General features: G+C 40.1%; 2 protein-coding genes across 4 annotated transcripts in view; one reads left to right on the top strand and one right to left on the bottom strand.

Moving 5' to 3' along the window:
• Positions 1–3455: 3455 nt before the first annotated feature.
• Positions 3456–9186, top strand: LOC150054094 (interferon-induced protein with tetratricopeptide repeats 5). Its single transcript, XM_090346299.1, has 2 exons — positions 3456–3523; positions 6806–9186. The coding sequence occupies exons 1-2, from the start codon at positions 3519–3521 to the stop codon at positions 8241–8243; spliced, it is 1443 nt and encodes a 480-aa protein (XP_090202425.1). The 5' UTR covers positions 3456–3518; the 3' UTR covers positions 8244–9186.
• Positions 9187–13730: 4544 nt separating this feature from the next.
• The window catches only part of Slc16a12 (solute carrier family 16 member 12), a 56761-nt gene continuing 48046 nt past the window's right edge, over positions 13731–22445 (bottom strand). For all 3 annotated transcript variants that reach the window (XM_090346297.1, XM_090346296.1, XM_090346298.1), the window contains 4 exons: positions 21569–21712; positions 19515–20094; positions 17169–17428; positions 13731–14813 (listed from right to left, as the gene is read on the bottom strand). In XM_090346297.1, the coding sequence (XP_090202423.1) occupies positions 14551–14813; positions 17169–17428; positions 19515–20094; positions 21569–21712 (1247 nt within the window). In that variant the 3' untranslated portion in view covers positions 13731–14550. The remainder of the gene's footprint in view (positions 14814–17168; positions 17429–19514; positions 20095–21568; positions 21713–22445) is intronic.

Below are 22445 nucleotides of genomic sequence, written 5' to 3'. Positions count from 1 at the left end.
GCTGTAATTTTGGGCTCGGGGCCTCTGGTCTGCACTCTATCAGTGCGCAGAGACCCGTGCTCGAGTTAGTCAATAAATGACTCATTGCAGTTTGCATTGATCTCTGGCCTCTGGCGATCCTTCCGGGGGGCTTCAAGTTTCTGGGCATTGTAGAATGGCCAAGCACGAGTGACTCTAGGATCTGACACCATCTCTGCCATCCAAGCAGAGGCTTTCTGCATCTGGATGCTTCATTGCTTTTGTCCCAGTAGTGTCTCTCCACACAGGGATGAACATCCCATTGGCATTTCACTTTGTTGGTTTCTGGACTTGAATTCAGGGCCTGGGCACTGTTCCTCAGCTCTCCAGCTCAAGGCTAGCACTCTGCCACTTTGAGCACCAAAGCAATTCTGCCCCAGCATTCTGCTGGCAGATTAGACACCGCAGTCTCACAGGGAATTTGCTTTGCCAGGGTTGGCTCGAAACTGCAGCTTTCAGATCAATGAGTCCTACAAAAGGCCACGTTACTCCAATTAAAGCAACAAGGTGGTCAACTCAGAAATAGTCTCTAAGCATGAGCCTACCTAGAACCTGGTAAAAGCCAAAGTTACATCTGAATAAGGATTGCTGTCGGCCGGGAGTTTGGCCTAGTGGTTAAAGTGCTTGCCTAGCATGCATGAAGACCTGGGTTCGATTCCTCGGTACCACATACATAGATAAAAGCCAGAAGTGGTGCTGAGGCTCAAGTGGTAGAGCTCTAGCCTTGAGAAAGTCCAAGGACAGTGCTCAGGCCCTGAGCTCAAGCCAAGGACTGGCAAAAAAAAAAAAAAAATGTCCTTCTCCATGGGCTAGCTGGAAGTTGCTATAAGGTAACTTACAAGAGCAAGCTGAAATAGCAATTAAGCAATTACTTTGGTAGTCCTAATTTTCCTTTTTTCTCTTTCTTCAAACAAACATTTAAGACAACTTTACTTTCAAATACTCTTCAGAAACCCATTTCCAATGTTCTTAAAAACTTTTACTGATATTTGCTTAAACAATTAACACCTTAGCCTTTATTTGCATTTGAAAAACCTCTAAGGGCTCAAAGAACTCCATTTGTCTCCAGGCCCCCTAGGGCTCAAGGCACTCCCTTTGCAGTTTAGATTATTACTGCCTAGAACTCCAACAACAGTTTAAACTCAAGTAACAATTTTTCCCTAATGCAAGAATTACAAACATCAGTGCACCAAAAGTCTAAATCTGGACTTAGTTTCCTTTTTTTTCCCTCAAATACACCCAATTGCGAAGTAGTATGAAACCAAATCATAAGGAGATACACCTTTAAAATACTAATCACATTATCCACATTTTACCATCAGATTTCTAGTGTCAGTCTGCAAGAAAAGACAGACAGGCAAAGTTTCTGACATTAATAAACAAATTCACATTTAAACCTCTAATACATGTCTCTAAACTTAAACTTAAGGTAATAAATTCCAAATTCCCTAATACCTCTGTGCTAAACAGGATACAATGTTTACAATGTAAACAGCTGTATGCATTGCAATACCAGATTTTTAAAATGCAGATTTCAGGATCTTTAGAAAAATACCTTTTACCAGTTTCTCTTTAAAACAATGCAATAATCCTTTGAGACATAGGAAACATTTAAACCTAATACTTTTCTTGAAGTTTAAACTTCGAATTACCCAATTGCCTTTGTGTTTATGTATAAATTTATCCATTGTTTTACATAGCATGCTGACAATTTAACCTTGAACAATTTCACTCACACCCAATTATACACATTCATACTCAAAGATCTTAAAAGCACGCAAAATTAATATCGGGCGTACATTTTCCAGAAGTTTTAGTGACAAGAGATTTTTTGCTAATCTTATTCTTGTGGGTAACAACCAAGTTTTAAAACAAAGCTTTTTAACAAGGTGACTAGCTGAAATTTATTTTTTCAGAGCTTGTTCCTGATATTAGACATATTACCATAATACTTTTTGCAGATGAAAGTTGGGTGGGAGTCTTAAACTTAGGAGAACTAAGACTGAAGTCTGTCTGCAGACTGTCACTTCAGCAGGTTGTTAGGAAACAGAAAACTAGACTAAACTTTTCTACATCCTTGGTAAGAAGGAAACTTGTAGTTCATATATTTAATGCAAAGTGAATCTTCCGATACCTCTTTTAACATTTGGCATCCCACTTCAGATAAATATTACACTGGCTAAGGAGATCACCACATCCTTATTTTGTGTGATGTTTTTCCCCTGCACTGACTCCACCCTAACCATATCTTCCACATGCACCAGGTACAACTCCCCCCCTCCCTTGGAAGCTCCGTTTTTGCTCCCTCACTTCTTCACTCCTCCCCCCAATCTTTACTCTGAAGTAAACAACCCATATCCGTGGTTATCAGCCGCTTCTCAGATATTTGCTTCATTTTCCCTTAAAACCTTTTCTCCCTGTCACACTTACAATAGTAAAACATCCTGCACACCCCCACTCTCCATAGTGTTATATCACATTTAATATGTCTATTCGTTAATATCTTTCATCCACTAAAGTTAATTCTATGAAAATAACGGTCCTGTCTGTTTTGCTTATGGTCATGTGGACAATAAACAAAACTTGGCTCTTCACAGTTGTTCAATAAAATTCATGAAATGAGTAAGTGGCTGAATTTAATGAGGAGAGCAATTTTAAGGGAAGAGAATGTCTGATTTTTGGTTAAGGGTCACAATCACTCTCCAGCCCTGTCTTTATTGAAACCGTATTACACAAAGGACAGGCTGGCCAAGGCCTGCAGAAAACCAATCAAGTACGTTTGTGGCTGGGAACAGGTCCACCTCTTGGCAAAGCTATTCTGCTGTCTCTTATCAGCCAAACCTAAAATGAATGTCCATTTTTGGAGCGAAATTTCTCTATTTCAACTGTATCAAACAAAATAATGAAGACCAGGAAGCTGACATATGTTTATTTGTGGGAAAGGGGAGGCCAAGGCGTAAAGAAGGAGAGAGGAAAGCGCTGGCAATCACAGCCGTCATATTTAATGGACCTCTGGGTCCATGGAGCCAGCGTCACTTGTGGGTCTGGACCCGCTTGGGAAACATGGGTGGGGCACTGATCAAGAGGCACTGTATTCATAAAGCGGAAGCGCCTTTGTACAAGTGCATAAAGTAAAATGAAATAAAAATAAATAGCAAATGATAGCACAGATTTGCAAGCCTTGCTGGTGGAACCCGAGCCCGCATTTCGGCTTCCATTTAGCATGTGGCAAGCCGGGAAGACACTGGACACCAGCACAGACCCAAGGTTGACCCGGTCGTCGCATCCCAAACGCAGAGCTAAAGGCAAAGGGCGGCTGCAGATTCCGTGTCTCGTTCAGTGTAGACTGGAACAAAGACCACAGGCCAGGCCCGGCCCCGCGCGCACGCAGGCGCGCACGCCGCCGCCGCCCCTCCCCGCCCACCCCGCGCCAGCCGGAGTCCCAGGTCCCCGGCACACCGCGCCAGAGTGGCACTTCCACAGCCCGGGCCCCAGCCGCCATGAGGTAAGGCTCTCCTCCCCCCCTTCTCCTCCACCCCGGGTCTGCAGCCCCGCGGGTCCCGACGTCCACTCCCACCCCAACCTCGGCGCCCGGGGACCGCGCCCCTCGCCCTCGGGGAGCCGGGCCCTGCCCTGCGGGATCTCCAGGACCAGTGAGGTCCGGGAGCCGCGTGGCGGAGCCTCCTGAAGCAGTGGGTTCTGGAGGAAGGCTGCGCCATGTCCCCTGAAGAGCCTGCCTCTTCCTGGGCACCATCGGGGTGCGCGGCAGGTGACCCCCCCCAGCGCCCGCGGAAGGCCCGTCCTCTCCCGGGGGCTCCCCTAGGCCACCCGCGGGGGCCGCGCTGAACAGGAGGCAGGGGCCGAGAAACTCCTCACCCGCCCAGGACCTCCACCCCAGCCCTCACCCCGGGGCCACCTCTCCTTCCAGCTGCCGTTCCCGGGGGGCGGGGCGACACCCGCAGCCCCCCCCCCGCGTCCTGTTTGTCTCGGTGCCACTCATTTTGCCTGGGGGGAGTTTTGTCCGAGTGTCCCCTTCCCGGGAGCCGCCCTTGGGACGGCACAGCTTCTTACAGCTCACCCGTTTGGGGACCTCAGTGTCTGCCTCCTGTTCTTCTGTTCTGGATATTTTGGATTCAGGGAAGCTGGCACTTTTCCCTCCAGTGATCACAACCGAAAAAGTCTTCTGAAATTATTAAGTGTTCTCTTGGGGAAACCAAACCATGCCGACTGAAAGGCCTTGGCTTAGACTGTTCTCCTTCAGGTCTTTCATGAGTGCCTCGTTTTCATACTGACATCTTACTTGGATTGTCTCTTTCCCCTCTAAAACATTTTTGATTTTTGGGTTTGTTTGTCTGTTGTTCTGGATGTGTGTGTGTGTGTGTGTGTGTGTGTGTGTGTGTGTGTGTGTGACTTATTTTGATTCTTAGCATTTCTCACTGTCTGGAATTGTATTTTCAATTCATTAAACATGTTTATTTATATTTTTAAATCGATTCCTCTTTGAAGGAATCTTCCTAGGAAGATTCTTCGTAGAAGGAAGGAAGGATTGAAGGACTTTCCTTTCTTCCATCTTGTGCACTGCTATATTAACTGTAATAGAATACTGCTGTTTGTGACACAGTCAATAAGTGCTTATTCATAAACATATTGCCCTAACTATGCATATGTAATGATCCATCCTGTGACTACATATATTGTACTTCCAAGGAGAATTGGGGGGGGGGGACCACAAAGGGAAATACACATTTGAACACAAATAAGAAGACTTTCTATCCTATAATTAGAGCACTTGCTTATAATGAGAGGCCCGAAGCAAGTTTTTCTTCTGTACCACTTTGCTTCTTGTGACCCTGTGTCAGGGCCAGTGCCAATTTTAGAGAATCCTTCCCAACTAACTCACTACCACCATTGGCAAGACAGACAGACAAAACTGAGGACAGCCATTGTTGCTCTGGAAGCATGGACATCGGAAACCCCAAAGTTTTAATTATTCTACCATCTTAAATGTTTTAGAGGACAGAGAGGGGGGGGAGAGAGAGAGAGCACATCCCATTAAGTTCAATTTCAGCAAAATTAAATATTAATTGGGCTATCAGAATAAATTGTTAGGTCCAACGATTGGCCAGAATATCTGTGCCTTCCCACAGACTAGACTTAGGACTGCCTCGCCTCCCCTCAACTCAGATGAACACAGACATACTAAGAAGGTCTTTGGAAACTAAGAGGGATTCTGGTTTTTTCCTGTATGCAACTGATGAGTTAAAGCTATTGATGTTCATAGCACCGAGTGATGTAGCTTTCCTTAAGTCACTTCCATGGGACTTCATTGGAACACACTGTTGTGTTTGGCTGTTTTTAGATGAGCTTCATGTAGTTGTTTATGTCCTTATGAGCCGTCCCTGTATAAATAAGGCTGTGTCTTTTCGCAATTGCATTCCTATTGTTACTCAGAAAATCTCATGTATAAAAGGCTATCCCTGGAAGTGGCGCTGTGGCTCAAGGGGTAGGGCAGTAGCCTTGAGTAAAGAGCTCAGGGACAGCACTCTGGCCCAGAGTTCAAGCCCCAGGACTGACAACAAAAAAGAAAAGAAACAAACAACAAAAAAGGCTCTCCCTAATCAGTGAGTGTTTCCTATCTCTGCTTCCCTCTTATCTTCCCAGTTTCAAAAACAGGCTCTCCATCATGATCATTCTGCACAAATCACACTGTGCCTGGTATCAAGGGTGTTTCAATAAATATGTGTTAAAGACAGAACCGCGGTCCTTAATATTGGCCCACAACCTGAGGTTTGAAAGGAGGTGGCATTCACATCAAAACCACTTTAGCTTCCTTTTTCCCTTTTCCCACCTGTCTCTAAATGTGTTACTTTCCTTTTTGTCTGTCTCAGACATATGCTTCTCTCTTTCTGGTATACTTGTTTCTAACTAATTCTCTGTGTATTCCTCTGCAGAGCTTGCTTGCTTCTTTCTTTCCTTTCTTTCTCTGTATTAGTTTCACTTCTCTGTTCCTGTCAGTAACTTTCTTCCTGTATTTTTCCTTCTCCATCTTCTTCTTCTTTAATTGGCAGTATAATGGTTTGAATTTTAGTGTTGGTTCTTGCTTGCCAAGCACTCTACAACTTGAGTCATACCACTTGTCCTTTTTACTTTATTTTTCAAGCAAGATCTTCCTAACTTTTTTTTAAATCTTGGCTAGTGTCAAATTGTAATCCTCCCATCTCCACTTCCCGCATAGCCAGAATTACAAGCATGTAGCACCACACCCAACCCCAAAAGATTTTTAGTTGTTATTGTTGTTGTTTAATCTCTTATTTTTTTCATCAGGGTAGTAGAGATTGAACCCAAGGCTTTGTACGTGCTATGGAACTTCTCTCCCATTTGAGCTATATCCCTGGCTCTCTTATTTTTTTTCTTTTCTGCTCAAAATACAGAAATAGAATTTTATGTTTTATATGAAATTAACACATCCACACGCACTGATTCCTAATTTTCGCAGGTTAGTGACTGCCAACAGAAAATAGGCATCCTGTACAATAGAGAGTTCTGCCACCTCCTCAGATTTGGGTTCACAATAAGTAGACTATAAAAGAAATGTAAGTGTCATAAAGGAAATCTAAATGAAATATAATTGTCATACTGTAAGAGCTATTGAAACCCAGGGCTTTAATTTTGGATGAAATATGAACTGAAATTGGTTGTTATACAATGAGCTTACCCATTGACGATTTAGAAGATCATCTATTTCCTTTATTTCTTGAAAAATTGAAAAGAACTTTGTGTTTTCCAGTGAAACCTCTGAAGACTCTGTGAGGCCCATTCTGCTAGAGCTAGAATGCCACTTTACCTGGAATTTACTTAAAGAAGACATTGACCTGTTTGATGTGGAAGATACCATTGGGCAACAGCTTGAATTCCTCACCACAAAATCCAGACTTGCTCTTTACAATCTCCTAGCCTATGTGAAACACCTCAAGGGTCAAAATGAAGATGCCCTCAAGTGCTTGGAACAAGCAGAAGAAATAATCCAGAGAGAACACTCAGATGAAGAAGCCGTGCGAAGTGTGGTGACATGGGGAAACTATGCCTGGGTGTCTTACCATATGTCCCAGCTTGAAGAAGCACAGAAGTACATCGACAAGGTGAGGGGCGTCTGCAAGAAACTCTCCAGCCCTTCTTCACACAAGGTAGACCGGCCAGAGATCGACTGTGAGAAAGGATGGGCACTCTTGAAATTTGGAGGAAAATATTACCAAAAGGCAAAAGCAGCTTTTGAGAAAGCTTTGGAGGTAGAACCCGACAATCCAGAATTCAACATTGGCTATGCCATCACGGTGTATCGGCTAGATGATTCTGACAGAGAAGGATTTGTCAAGAGCTTTTCACTGGGGCCTCTACGAAAGGCTGTGACCCTGAACCCAGACAACAGCTATATCAAGGTTTTTCTGGCCCTGAAGCTTCAAGATGTACATGCAGAAGCGGAAGGAGAAAGGTATATTGAAGAGATTCTAGATCAGATATCATCCCAGCCTTATGTCCTTCGTTATGCAGCCAAATTCTACAGGAGGAAAAATGCCTGGGACAAAGCCCTGGAGCTTTTAACCAAGGCCTTAGAGGTGACACCAACGTCTTCTTTCCTGCATCACCAGATGGGACTTTGCTACCGGGCACAAATGATCCAGATCAAGAAAGTAACTCGCAACAGACCTAAAGGAAAGGACAGACTGAAGGTGGAGGAGCTGATTGCCTCAGCCATCTTCCACTTCAAAGCAGCCGTGGACCAAGACTCGATGTTTGCATTTGCCTACACAGACCTGGCCAACATGTACGCAGAGGGAGGCCAGTATAGCAATGCCCAAGATGTTTTCCGGAAAGCCCTCGCTCTGGAGAACATAACTGATGACCACAAACATCAGATCCATTACCACTACGGCCGCTTTCAAGAATTCCACCGTAAATCCGAAAGTACTGCCATTCATCATTATTTACAAGCCTTAAAGGTCAAAGAGAGGTCGTCTTTGCGCACAAAACTGACAGGCGCTCTGAAGAAACTGGCTATGAAGAGACTCTGTCGCAATGCTTACGATGTGCAGAGCTTAGGGGCCCTGGGTTTTGTTTATAGGCTGGAGGGGGAGAAGAGGCAAGCCGCTGAGTACTATGAGAAGGCACAAAAGATAGATCCAGACAATGCGGAATTTCTCACTGCTCTCTGTGAACTTTCCATTTAAGTACATACTGTACGGACATGAATCCTGAGCCTTTCCTTCCATTTGCAGTTCCCATATGTTCACGGTTTTAACTCACTGATCTTATAGAGCTCAATATCTTTTTCTTATGAGGGAGCATGTGTGGAGGCAAGAGGGAGGGGGTCCTGGGGCTTGAACTCGGGGCCTGGGAACTGCTATCCTTAGCTTTTTTATTTATTTTTTCTTTTCTCAAGACTAACTAACTTTCTACCACTTGAACTGCAGCTCCAATTCTAGCCCTTGGATGGTTCATTGGAGATATGAATCCCCAGACTTTTCTTCCTTGGTTGGTTAGCTTCCAACTGTGACCCTCAGATCTAGCTTAGCCTCCTGTGTAGTTATGATTACAGGTGTGAGCTACTTGCACCTGGCTTATTGTACTTTAACTTAAATTACTGTTATCCATTAAGAAACAGTAACAGCTCACCTGTAATCATTTTGGAAAATGGTATAATTTTACACTCTGTTACTTATGTTTTCATTACATTTTGTGTAACACCCCCACGTTGCCTATGAATTGAGCATAATTGTGTAGAAATACTTGCTAACTAGGTCAAGACACTAAGGACTGCAAAGTACATTAGTGAGGCTCATAACTACAAGCTTACAAAAGATAGAACTTTTCAATTACAGATGTTTTGACTTTTAACTCAACTTGGTAGTCACCTAAAAAAAAATCTTCTTTTGGGCCGGGAGTTTGGCCTAGTGGTTAAAGTGCTTGCCTAGCATGCATGAAGACCCGGGTTTGATTCCTCGGTACCACATACATAGAAAAAAGCCGGAAGTGGTGCTGAGGCTCAAGTGGTAGAGCTCTAGCCTTGAGAAAGTCCAAGGACAGTGCTCAGGCCCTGAGCTCAAACCCAGGACTGGCAAAAAAAAAAAAAAAAAATCTTCTTTTTTGAGGGAACAAAATCATAGTGAAAAATTTGCCATCTCTGGTGCCCTCAACAAAAAGAGAAAGCTTAGAACAGGAAAAAATCGATTTTGTCAAATTTTAAATAATATAAGAGTATGTTCGTAGAAAACTAGAACTATTTTTTTCCAAAATGTTCATTACAGACCTAAAATTTGTGACAAAAGATAAATAAATATTGGAATATCATGAATTTCCGGTTTTTCTGGCATTTTTGAACTTTGAACAACATATCTACAATGAATTTATAATAGAACTTTATTCCTTACAATTAGTATTGCAGTGTTTTTAGGTTGAAGTCATTGGGATAAAGAGGAGGTTACTGAGAAATTAAGAGAAGTGATATGCAAATGGATAAAGGAGGTATCACTAGCCACTAGCTCCAGACTCAAGATTTCAGCATATTACTTTGGGCTTTGGGTAGAGTTCACATACCTACAATTCTGTCCTTTAGTTAACTATATTCTCTTTCCATATTGACTTCTGTGAAGCTTTTTCTTTTGTGTAAGATTTTCAGATGGTCATTTTTCCCCTGTAGGGCCTCCAGAAAAAGTGTGACATTTGTATATTGTAATCAAGCTATTCTAATTGTTTCTTTGTTAATGGACTATACCATTATTTGCCACTCTATTAGTGACAAAAAAGGATGCCATGTGATTTTATTATCCACATTTCCAGTGCAGCTCTTTAAATTATTATTATCTATGTATTTTCCTTTTTGTTGTCATTTTTATTTAAACAATTCCTTCTGTGGCTTTGGTTTTTTATAAAAGAATGATCATCAAAAAAAATTAATGCTGAAATATATTCATTTGTAACACCAGCACACTTCTCCCCCCAGCCCAATTCTATGCCTGAAGGTTTACAATTTGATAAGTACTTTTTCAGGTCTTCTTCCCATATATATTCAAACATATACAATGCATCTCATGAATTAGCTTTTCCCTAAATCACTGCTTGTAGTTTTCTGTTCAAAGAACACCAGGAAGCAAATTATCTCTAATCAAGAATTTCAGAATTCAAGTCAAGTCCTGATTCAGCAGAAACGTATGCCTTTCAAATATTTTCTTACATCACCTATCAAAACAGGATGACATTAGTCTTATTAGGAATGAAATAACCCAGGTTCCCAAGTAGTGACATCATACTGAATAAAATATCAAAATATCAGTATCAAAATAAAGATGCTACTATAAGCATCTAATTTAAAAGGGGAGGGGGAGGCAGTACGCTGCTATAATTCCAGCTCAGGAAGATTCTACATTCCAATCTAGTGTGGACTACATAGCAAGATTCCATCTGTAAATACATACATACATAAGGGCAAAAAACACCGAGCTATAAAAAATGTAAAATAACAGTAAGCTTAAAGTTTATTCAGCAACTAAATTCACTAGCCATTAGAACATTGAAGTAGACAAGATATAGTAAGTGTAGAATCAGTACATGAAGATATTGCTCCATTAAACATGGAGCAAAAATGAATGTCTAATAGTTTTAAATTTATCTGGGATTATGCTTATCTATCCAAAACCACCTAGAGATATGACTTCAGGGACACTTGGGATTGAAATCAATTATTAATGACTCCGAATTTGGAGTTGTAACTATCTGTCTAAATCAATAATTCTGTTTTTAGAGACAGTATATTCTTAGATATTTGTCCCTTCCATTTAACTGAAGACTTTGGGTGTTGGTCCATCTGTCTTTAGAGATTTCACTAGCTGGCACTCTATGTAAGTTAAAACACATTACTTCAAATGGCAAAAAGAAAATCTCACTCACGTTGGCATTAGCAAAAAAAAGAATGTAATGCTGATACAATTTAGTAGTCCAAAGACAGTGTTAATTCCAGATTAATTTGAACAAATCGGTGGATTGGATTTCCAGTCACTATTATTATAGATCAAGCAAGCAAGAAAACACAGTATCTGGGTGCTGAACTTAACATGTTAGTGTCCTCTGCTCCTTGGGGCTCCTTAGGTTAAAGCAGCCTCGCAAGACAGTCAGGTCTCCTCCCCATCACAAATAGTATGAGGTTCATCCAAATTGCCTTTCTCCTTTATTAATGGTATGTGCTCAGAGTTTAACTAGATAACCAAAGAAAGGTTTCTGTGACCTACTGTGAACATAGCCAGAGTCAAAATATCCACTTGTCAGCTATTTTCCAGGGTAACTTTTTCCACATGTGTCATTTGAAGATGCATCTTTCATATTCTCTACTACTTTGATGACATCCAACTTTTCAATTCATACATTCCATACAACATTAAAAAACTGTTTAAGAAATGGTTGTTTATAATCTATTTATTGAAAGAAATGGAGTTCGGAGAAGATAGCCAATTCAAAGGCCAGCCTTGCCGAATTGAACAATTTAGAGGCTCCAACAGTTTCCAAGGAGTGTTCTCACTGGCTCCAGCAGATGGCAGTGCTGCATAATGTCTCAGTTATAAAATACTCTTCCATGATGGAAACATTGGATTCCTTAAACATACTTGTAAATGATTCCCTAATAGAATTGAAAAGTGAATGTTAATGTATAACCCTATGCTGTGAAAGTTTCTCCATTCAACTTAGGCCAAATGCAACATCCCAAATCCCATATTCCTGTCAGGCAACAGAAGGAATGCAGGCTGCAGTACTAGAGCTTCCTACTTTCGTAGGATTTCATATTCCAGGCACTAGAGTGCAGTGACTATTGAGTTAAGGATCTGACGCCTTCTGCTTCACAACTAAAAAATATCAATAACATGTGTTATCCATAAAGGTTGAATGAAATAACAAATAGAGGGGATCTAGCACAGCACTACTATCATAGTAGAAATATTCAGCATCCCAAGTCTTTGGGATGTTATAAATCTAAACTACATTTTAGCATAATCCAAATTGGCTCATTCGCCATTCCATCAAAACTCTTTGTCCAAGGGAGGAAAATGATTTGAAACATGAGTATATATGTCTTTTATTTTGCTTTAGAAATAGGACACGTTTAACATATGTATCCAATCTACTGTGTCTGAACAAAAAGTCCGACGATACTCTGTATCTACAAAAGATAATTTATTCTGTTTCCTATTCTATCAATTCCAAATTAGAAATTTGGGTTATAAACAGCTAGAATCATTTCATTAAAATCTTATTCTTGGTTCCATAAAATATATAATTCTCACAAATTCCCTTAGTTTTGAAACAAACAGAATACACTCCTAGAAGAACATTGACAGTAAAATTCTATGCATATGCTAAAACTGTAGATTCTAAGATCTACATTTTTGTCTTACTAGTTTTTAAAAGTGCTCCAGGAGATGAAGATACAGATTTATGCATGTCATTTAACATATATAAATGAAATATATAACACATGCTTTTATACAAATTTTAAAGACTAATCATTGTGCTTATTTTCCATAAATACTTTTAGCAGTTTAGATAAATTACATGGTAGAATCACATAAGCAAAACTTTACCGTGATCATAATATAAAAAGAATACATAAGAATATTTAGATTCCAAACATCTCTAGGCTTTACATTTCAAAAATGGATATTTAAGATAAAGTGCTGCTCCAAATATCTTTAATGTCTTTTTAACTTTGCTTTTTATGAATATTTTCTGACTGTTTTTCAATGCAAATAACAAATGGATTTGAAACTAAATTCTCCAGAGGTAACAATATTTGAATTTCCCTTGCAAGAACAGCCATGTAATAGTGCTATTTTCTCCCATAAAAATCAAACCATTATCTCATTCTGAAAGCAGTCTCTTAATATGTAATGTTTGTGAAATAACCCAGTGGCAAGCAATGTCCTGCTAGGCAACCTAAGATTCTATTCAGCTCTTTTCTTCTTGTCCTGGCACTTGTGAAGCCTCTTTGGGGACAATGGATTAATGGCGTTTGAGGCAAAAATATTTCCTTGGATTTTAAACTCTTAAATGAAATCAAATCCCTTGTTTTTGTTACATAACCTCCCTTTTCAGGTGTGATATGACGGTTTTAATACTATAATTTTATGGAATGAAACTCTTGGAGACAAGCTAGACAAACGGATTTAGCTCTTTTCTCTTCACTCTTCCTCTCCAGTTGGAAAACACAAAATGATTCCAGTTCACAGAAGACTGAAGTATTGAGAATGAAGAAATTAACTGAGTAAATTAGTTTTCCAACTATTATCCATAAAGTGATGAAGGGCAGTAGACACTGGAACAAAACAGCACAGGGAGAAATGGGAACACAGAGAGGAAGATGGAGACAAGTAATGAGTGGATGGGTTGAGTTGGGACAGATGGGGGAAGAAATCTGGCAGGGGTAACACTGATGAGGATGTATGGTACGCATACACTGACCTGTTGAATTCACGCATCACCATCTTCAAAGCAGATACCACCAGAGACCTGATGATTTAAGAAGTCAATTCCTGCCCAATTGGGATACTGTTCTGTTCCAAGCAGGAATGCGGCTACATTCAAATAAGACCCTTTGAACATTTTTTCCCAAATAAGCAGATTGTGTGTTATTAGCATTTCAGGAAAGCTAGAGAGGTGCCCTGTGACTTATGCTCAATTTAGAGCATTCACAGAGTGATCGCCCAGGATGCCATGCTAGCTAGGAAAAGAGCTTGCCATCTCCAGGGGGAAATTTCAAATAAAAATCTTATGAGTCACTCCCTTATAACCATACCATTTCAGGATTTTGTTGTTGTTCTTATTTGTTTTCTTGCTTCATTCTCAAAGTGACATCTACCAATTGGCAAAAGCAAAGTCTGCCTAGAAGATTAAGAGGGAAATAAAAGTCTCTACGTCTGGATTAATCAGAGTTGTTAGAAGAATTTCAAGTATTCTTTGGCCACTCAATTTAAGCCTTTAATGAGAAACTCTTGAAAAGGCTCATGAAAAGACTTGGTATCTCAACTGCTACACCTGAGTGAGTCTCCATCCCCACCTTCTCACACAGTACAAGGTAGGCAATTCTACATGTCAGTGTTTCTGCTTCCCTTCTGAAGAGGGAAGACAGAGAGGCAGAGACTTTAGAATGAGATGCTCTGTCCAATGTCCTCTGCTTTGGTTGTGTCTTACAGTCTTTCCTAATGACAGCTAATTATATCCACAGTGTTCTTATATTCCTTATGGAAACTATGCTCCACTGCCTAAAGATCCCAGTTTGATTTTGAGTACAACTCCCGAATGAGGAAACTCTAGGTGAGTTTGACTTTTTATTATCATTATTATTATTACTTGCTACTTTTTCTTATAAATATGTTAATGAGAACAGGATAATAACAATTTTCTCAGAAGACAATACTTCGTTGGAATAAAATGTTTCAGAAAAGTGAACAATCTCATGGCCCCAGCTCCATCAGGCTCAAGGCCATTTGTTGGTCATGGGAGATCATAGCCAAGCACTGCAGTAGCCAGAGCTTCCTCATCTTTCTTATCTACTTCTCTTGCTACAGAATAAGCCACTGATCCATTGGTCCATAGCTGGAGCTTGGGTTCAGATTCTTTGGCAAGGAACTTCAGCTGGGTTCTTTTCATCCTCTTTACAATCCTTGCAAAGCCAAGCAACAAAGAACTAAAGATCATAGAAAATCCACAGAGCAGGAATGATGCAGTGTAGCTGCCAGTCTTATCCATCAGCCATCCTACAACAAACAACAACAAAATTACATTGTGGAGCTGAAGATTCAATTACTGTGCTTTCCCACTCTCGCCCAAATCTTATTATTTGTAAGGATAATAACAGTTGATTGCCGTACCATCATTATGATTTTGAGTCAGAAAACAGCTTGCCTAAAAATAGTATGTGTGGCTGAGAAATAGTATTTTAGGGAAATTGCTAAGTAAATTTATAGTGGTTGCTAATTCCTTAAAGTGCTTATTTAGCATAGTGCTATATACTTAATAATCATACAATTAACATTAGCTATTATGAATCTCAAGGAATCTAGTAAATATGAAAAATTCAAACTTTTGTTGTGTGTCCTCTGTCATCATCATTTGGATGAGTGAAGTTTGGCATAACTCATGTAGGTTGTTAAGAGAAATGTACCCACATACTATCTTAAGTAATACGACAAGCTTCAATGTGGTTTTGATTTAGACAGGTAATAATCTAGATCAGTTATTTTTAGTCACTTGTGTGCTTATGCATCACAAGAAAGATGGTGGAGACTTTTAGTGCCTTACCTAGAATTTGACCCTAACAAATCAGATCATAAGTGGGACAGTCAAGGAATCTGTATATGTGCTGTGGCTCATGTGGTAGAGTGCTAGCCTTGAGCTGAAGGGCTCAGGGACAGAGCCCAGAGTTCAAATCCCACAAAAGTCAAAAACAAACAAGGCCACTAGGTCCACCAAGGGCCCCAGCATCCCATTTCCAGAGACATTAGTATAAACTACACACTCCAGAAAGGAGAAATAGGTTTTGATCTATTTGCCCAGCAATGGATTATGAAAGTAATAAGATAGTTACTGGTGGCTCAGGCCTGTACTCCTAGCTACTCAGGAGGCTGAGATCTAAGGACTGTGATTCAAAGCCAACCTGCAGGAAAGACTGTAACACTCTTATCTCCAATAAACTACAGGGGGGGGGCACAACAAAGGTGAAGCTGGGGCTCAAGTGGTAGAGTACTAGCCTTGAGTAAAACAAGCTCAGGGACCAGTGCCCAGGCTCTGAGTTCAAACCTCAGGACTGGCAAACACACACAAAAAAAGTGATAAACACTTGCTTTAATACATAATGCATGCAATAAATATTGGTTGAGTTAATTGTACGATCATGCTCTAAGCTTTTGTTGTTGTTTTGTTTTTTTTGTTTTTGCCAATCCTGGGTTTGAGCTCAGAGCCTGACCATTGTCCTTGGACTTTCTCAAGGCTAGAGCTCTACCACTTGAGCCTCAGCACCACTTCTGGCTTTTTTCTATGTATGTAGTTCCAAGGAATCAAACCTGGGTCTTCGTGCATGCTAGGCAAGCACTCTACCACTAGGCTAAACTCCTGAGATTTTTTTCTTTTTATGAGTTCACTGTTTACAAAACATTCTAAATATTTTCCTTAGAGACTCCCAAGTTAATGTATTCAAATATGATCTCCCTCTCTAAAGACTTCCTTGCACAGTTCTATTGAGAATGATCGCCTTCTTAGTTTGAATGAATCAATATATCTAAAAACTTGGAGCCCATTAACTCTCAGGCAAAGCCACTGTCTCTTATTTCTGTATTTGCTTCAACAGTCATCTTTCACTGCCATTTCGCCTTCCTCTTCATATAATAAACTTATTGGTATGTTTTTCAAAATGTCCTCCTTATCACCAGGTCTTATTTTTCATAAATATGGCACTAGTCTATGTCATTATCAGTTTGTTCCCAAAGTATTAAAATGGAACCTTAATTTACCTTTGGTTCAAATCACTAGATTTATTTCCATGTCATATTTTCTTTTTTTTTTTTTGCCAGTCCTGGGCTTAAGCTCAGGGCCTGAGCACTGTCCTTGGATTTTTCTCAAGGCTAGAACTCTACCACTTGAGCCTCAGCACCACTTCTGGCTTTTTCTAAGTATGTGGTACAAAGGAATAGAACCCATGTCTTCGTGCATGCTGGGCAAGCACTCTACCACTAGGCTAAACTCCAGGCCCCCATGTCATATTTTCTAAAATTGCACTTTGCGCCATTTCCCTTTTGCACAAAGCATTAACAGTGCCCATATTTGGCATGTGTGAATGGGAAATAAAGAATCAAGAGCCAGTTTCCTACGGCTGGCACGCAACACATTCCATTGCTCCTATCATTGGTATGGAATGTGACCAAGATTAACTGAGGACTTTTTCTTTTGAAGCATTCAGGTCCCCACTTATTGTAAGAAAATTACAGACCAAGGCTATAGGAAGATCATATTTTGGGGTGGCTCGCTTGCCATTTGGGTTGTGGTATGTGTGTGTATACTCTCCTTTCTGATAGCAATATGATAAAAGTGGTTGGAACATCTCTCTCGAAACCTACCTGCGATGGGAGGGCTCACTAAGTATGGCACAGCATGAAGAAAGTATATCACACCGAGTGCTGATGACAGAGAGGTGGTTCCCACTATTTCCGCAGTTACCACTGGAATCAAGGTCACATAGGCTCCATCAAAGTAGCCAAAAATACAAGAAAAAGGCACAAGGAGGGCAAGACTTTGAAGCATTGGGAGACAGAGATAGCATAGTCCATCTAGTCCCAGAGCAAAGAGGTAGCAAATATACCGGTAATTCTTCAGACACCTGTGGATTTGAAGAACAAGCATGAGCACAGGATGCACCATTCTATAAAAGGACTATATACCCATGTCATGCAGCAGTAAGCATCACAAGTATGTATAGAGCTCGCTTCCTCTCAGATGATATCTATGTTGTCTATCTATCTCTTGGTATACCCAGAGGCAAGGTTTTATCTCCCTAAGGAGCATGTTCTGGTAGAGAGAATATATGCTCTACAATTAGAAATGTGGATGGTTTTTATCTCTGCTATCACCTCTGACCTCAAATTAGTTCACTATAAAATGAGAATGTTACATATTTCATAGGATGATGCTAGATATGCTTATGCAATAATGTGTAACCTGTTTGAAGGCTAATGCCTTCTGGCAATCTGCCATAGTTAATGCTTTCAGAGACATTAGCAGCACATCATAGAGAATCAACAACCCAAGTGGTTAAACAAAGGGGGAATTAGAAGATATTAAAATGAATGTCCAGAGGTGGTAATGGCCTTGTACTAGGACTAAGTCTTATTTCAAGACTTTCCAAGAGATATCACGATTACAGTTTCCCATTATAATTCTAAGTTCATCCATAAATTCAATCATTTTGAAGATTTTTGAATAATGGCAGTCCTCACCATTCATAAAGAATGTTTGTCTGCACACAACCTCATTTGAGCCTCAAAAAATGGTGACGTTGACAGACAAATACTACACTGACTCATCTGAAGATGCTTCATGATCTGAGAATTCGGTGATTCTTTCCTGAGACACAGGGCAGAGCTGGCCCCTAAGGTTACATCTTAAACTAGACAGCTAGTTGTTACTGGCCCTAGATCTATCACAGGCTACTTCTTGTTGGGTAGCTTGATTAAAACTTGATTGAACTTGATTTCCCTTGCTCTTCTGTTTTCATTCTTCCTCCTCCTCCTCCTCCTCCTCCTCTCCTTTTCCTCCTCCTCCTCCTCTCCTTCTCCTTCTCCTTCTTCTCCTCCTCCTCCTCCTCCTCCTTCTTTTTCTTCTTCTTCTTCTTCTTTTTTTTTCTGTTTTTCCTTTTTTTCTTAATAAAAGTATGAAGGGATGGCCATGTGGTTTAGTTACATAGAACTAGCATAACCTGCACAAGATCCTCCCTTCTGTCTCCTGCTCCACATGCCCCCAAAATGTGGCATTAAACCTCAATGTTATACTCATAATACTGGAGAATGGCAATTGGATTATTATTCATTATCAAAGATCTAATTTATGAGAAGCCATACGGTGGTAGCTCTCCCACATCATAAGTCAAGAAGAGCCTTTCATTTAGAAGATGATGAGGAGCTTTACTCTTCAATCAAACAGGTGGACACTGGTAGATTTCCTATTATTTCAGTTTCTAAGCCTACAATCTAATGAATGTATTTACTATCTCACTGTCAAAATAAATATGTGGCTACAGATAATGTGTACCTGGTTCTCTTTCCTGGACTGGATTCTTTTCCTAGCTTGCCTCTGGAGTGACTCACAAAAAACCAAAACCACAAAGCTTAGCCAGATGTTATCTTTTCTCAGGGACTAAATTGACTTGAGATGGTATGAAATGTACAATCAGAACTTGTAGCTATCCTTGGCTTTGGCAGTTTAAACAAATTTTGTTATCTTAAAATATCTAGAACAAGGATGGACTAGCCCACCATCTCTCTTTGTGACATACCTGTCAACAAAGGATGGCTTTTCCATTTTAAAACATTCAGAGAAATTTTTATAATAGTATTTTGTGACATATAAAACTTGTAAGAAAAGTTCTAATTTCAGTACACATGAAATCTCATAAGAATACATGTACTTTCGTTTGTTAGCATATAGTCTAGAATTGACAACATAGGGGATTTATGACAAAGATCATATAGCCCAGAAGCTAAAATATGTTTTCTGTATGTCCATTTACAAAAATCATTTGCCAATCTTTAGGCAGGGAAGTTGCCTTCAGATACTGAAATGTATCTAAAAATGTAGGTATTTTCTGGGGTTAAAGGTGAGCGGATATTCAAAGTTTAAACTCCCTGAGGCGGGAGGAGAAGAAGGTGGAGGGGACAGGAGGAAACCAATTGGTTTTTCATGAATCTTACCTTCTGTCAGTTAGCCATCCAAATGTGATGTTGCCAATGATATCAATCACTCCAAGAATGGACATAAGAAAAGCAGCTTGCTGGTAACTTACTCCAACACTTAAAGCGTAAGGCACCAAATACACAAAGAGTGGGCTGCAGCCGTAAGCCATAAACAGAACAGAGATGGCCAACACCACAAAGTCTGTCATCAATAAAAAGCTGTATTCTTGCTGTAAAGAGCCACAAAGGCAAGTCCGCACCCATTCTTTGGTGAAAGGTGAGTAAGGAGATGTCCGCTTAGAGTCTTCTTTTTGACTTAGACAGGAATGGTTCTGCTCAGGACTTGAATGGTCCTCTTTAACCACGAGGGGTCGCATCAAGGCACCACAAACGCAGAGATTCAAAACAAATCCCCCGAGAATGAGTAATGCTCCCTGCCAGGAAAACTGTTCAATGAGGAGCTGAACCACAGGAGCCAGGATGAAGGTGCCAATGCCACTCCCTGACAAGGCAAGCCCATAAGCAAGGGCTTTCCGTCTATTGAAATACTTGCCCACCATAGCAATAGCTGGAGAGTAACAAAGTGCAAATCCAAGACCTGGGAGACAAGAAAACTTAGTGAGTACCCGTACATTATGAGTAGCCAGTGGGAGAAGGGATCTCAGACTAAGATGGTTCAAAGCCAGCCTCAGCAGGAAAGTCCAGGAGATTCTTATCTCCAATTAATCATAAAAGAAGCCAGAAGTGGTGCTTCAGCTCAAGAGGTAGATTGCTAGCCTTGAGCAAAAGATGCTCAAGGACAGCTACTAGGCCCAGAGTTCAAGTCCTAAGACTGGAAAAAAATAAACATCAGAATCATTTCACATAGTTGGGAAATAAAAACAACCTGAAACTATTGCTAAAGTCCCTGGGAAAAAAATGTTGATAGTGAAGAAAGCTTTCTAAAAAGTTTTTAGCTTCTGCTTCCTTTAGCATTTAGAAAATCCATAGACATTCTGCCTGAACTTCACAGCATCTGGAATGGTAGAGATGGAAAAGGAGACTCACCTTCCGCTCTTGCCTAGACTGAGGGTTTTCTGGATGTAACACTGAAAACCATGGCTGTTTTCAGTGTATAAAACCAGCATAATACACAGGGACTGTTCATAATCTTAGCAGTCAGATTTTGTCTGTTACAGGGGTGGATATGCCTCCTTAAGCTTCAAGAGCCATACTATTGTTTCATTATGAGGTTACATCCTTTACTGGCCTGATTCAATCTACTTCTGTGTCCCAGTGCACAGTCAGGGATGAGAGCTACTCTCCATGCCTCTCCCTCTGACTGGATGAGTAAACTTCTACTCCATTCTCATCAACTAACCCCAAAAGTGTGATTTGTGGAGGCACATGTGTTGTATCTTTTTCTATTCACTATACATTTCCAAAGTGATATTTTAATAATATCAAGAGAGACTGCACAATATAAAAATATTCACAAGGGCCATTCCTTTTTAAAAGTGTGAATTCTAACTGATTGGGTAGCAATATTTATTGCAAAGCCAGGATAACTCAAGTTGAAAATAGATAATGTTTTTGTGTCTTCACAATTCGGGTATGGTAGCACACTTCCCAAGTTCTTGGGGAACAGAGACTTGAGGATTATAACTTCACTGCTAATCATGACAAAATTAATAATACCCTACTCAAAAATAAAAAAATTGTTAAAGGGAAATAGAGATAAGGTTTAAATGATAAAGCACTTGTATAGTAAGCACAAGATCCTGGGGTCAATACATAGGAACATAAATAATAGCAGCAATAGTAATAGTCTTAATAATGATATTTAGGGAGAATACACTAATGCCAAAGGGAAAAGCAGCAGTTGTTTGTTGTTGTTTTTTATCACATGGTTTTCGTTAAGTGTGTACAATCTCCTTATTATCTCCATTTAATTGCTAGGTAGGTACACATAAGATCTTTCAACTAAATTATGCATTTACTAAAATAAATATTTTATGACTCACTGATGTGCTGATATATTTGGCAACACCTGAATAGAGTGAGAAAAGATGGGTGGTACAAAGTGCCCTTACCTGTAAGAATTCCCAGAGTGAGGTAGAGATGCTTCAGGCTGGTGGCAAATGAGCTCAGGATGAAACCAGTAGATGCAAGCAAGCCACCCAGTATAATTCCCACTTGGCAGGACAAATGGTTACTGACCACACTTCCAAGTGGAGCTTCAAAAGCAATAAGAAATAAGGTCAACAAAAAGGCTTTGAGGGCCCTGACAAAAGGCTAAATTGCTGCCCTGGCAGAACAGATAATAATTGAGCTTTGAAGCATCAAGCACATCCCAATAATGTTATAACTTGGAAAATGGGGCCCAGAAGAAGTGACTTGTCTAGAATCACACAGAATAAAGGACAGCTGGAAAAAAACTCAAGTGGCCTGGTTTGTACTGAAATATGCTTATTCCTATCTTCATTCTGCTGCAGTCAGAATCCTGGGGCTCTCAGATAGAATTTTAATACACTGCTACTAGCTTGAAATGCTCAGAGCCTACATAACTATTGAATATTGGTCATTTAAAACCACTTGCATCTCTAAAGGACAATTATACATATTCTGCAAGATAGAACAGTAAGGAAAATATATTACCCACATCTTCTGAGAAAAACAAATAATGTGACTGAAAACATGACTCTGAAAATCTACGCTGATGAAGGAACAAGAAAAATGGGCTACAAAAGCAAATGTAGGGTCTTTGAATTCCTTGCGATCTTTAACTTAGTTTAAAAAAAGAAAAGAAAAACTTGTTTTCATAAAACGTGCTTTAATTCTTGCTCTCAAGTTCCTTCTAATTAAGGAAATACATTTTAGAATAATTCCATTGATTCCTGCCTGTTGGATTTTTTTTGTTTTTCTTCTTAATATTTTTTTAGTATCTTTAGTTGTGCAAAAGAGTTGCCA

This window comes from Megascapheus bottae, chromosome 15 (assembly GCF_031878675.1).
Source record: "Megascapheus bottae isolate mThoBot1 chromosome 15, mThoBot2.hap1, whole genome shotgun sequence".
NCBI classification, from domain to species: domain Eukaryota; kingdom Metazoa; phylum Chordata; class Mammalia; order Rodentia; family Geomyidae; genus Megascapheus; species Megascapheus bottae.
The sequence above is the reverse complement of the archived record's forward strand: the minus strand, read 5'-3'. Positions and strand labels throughout refer to the sequence as shown.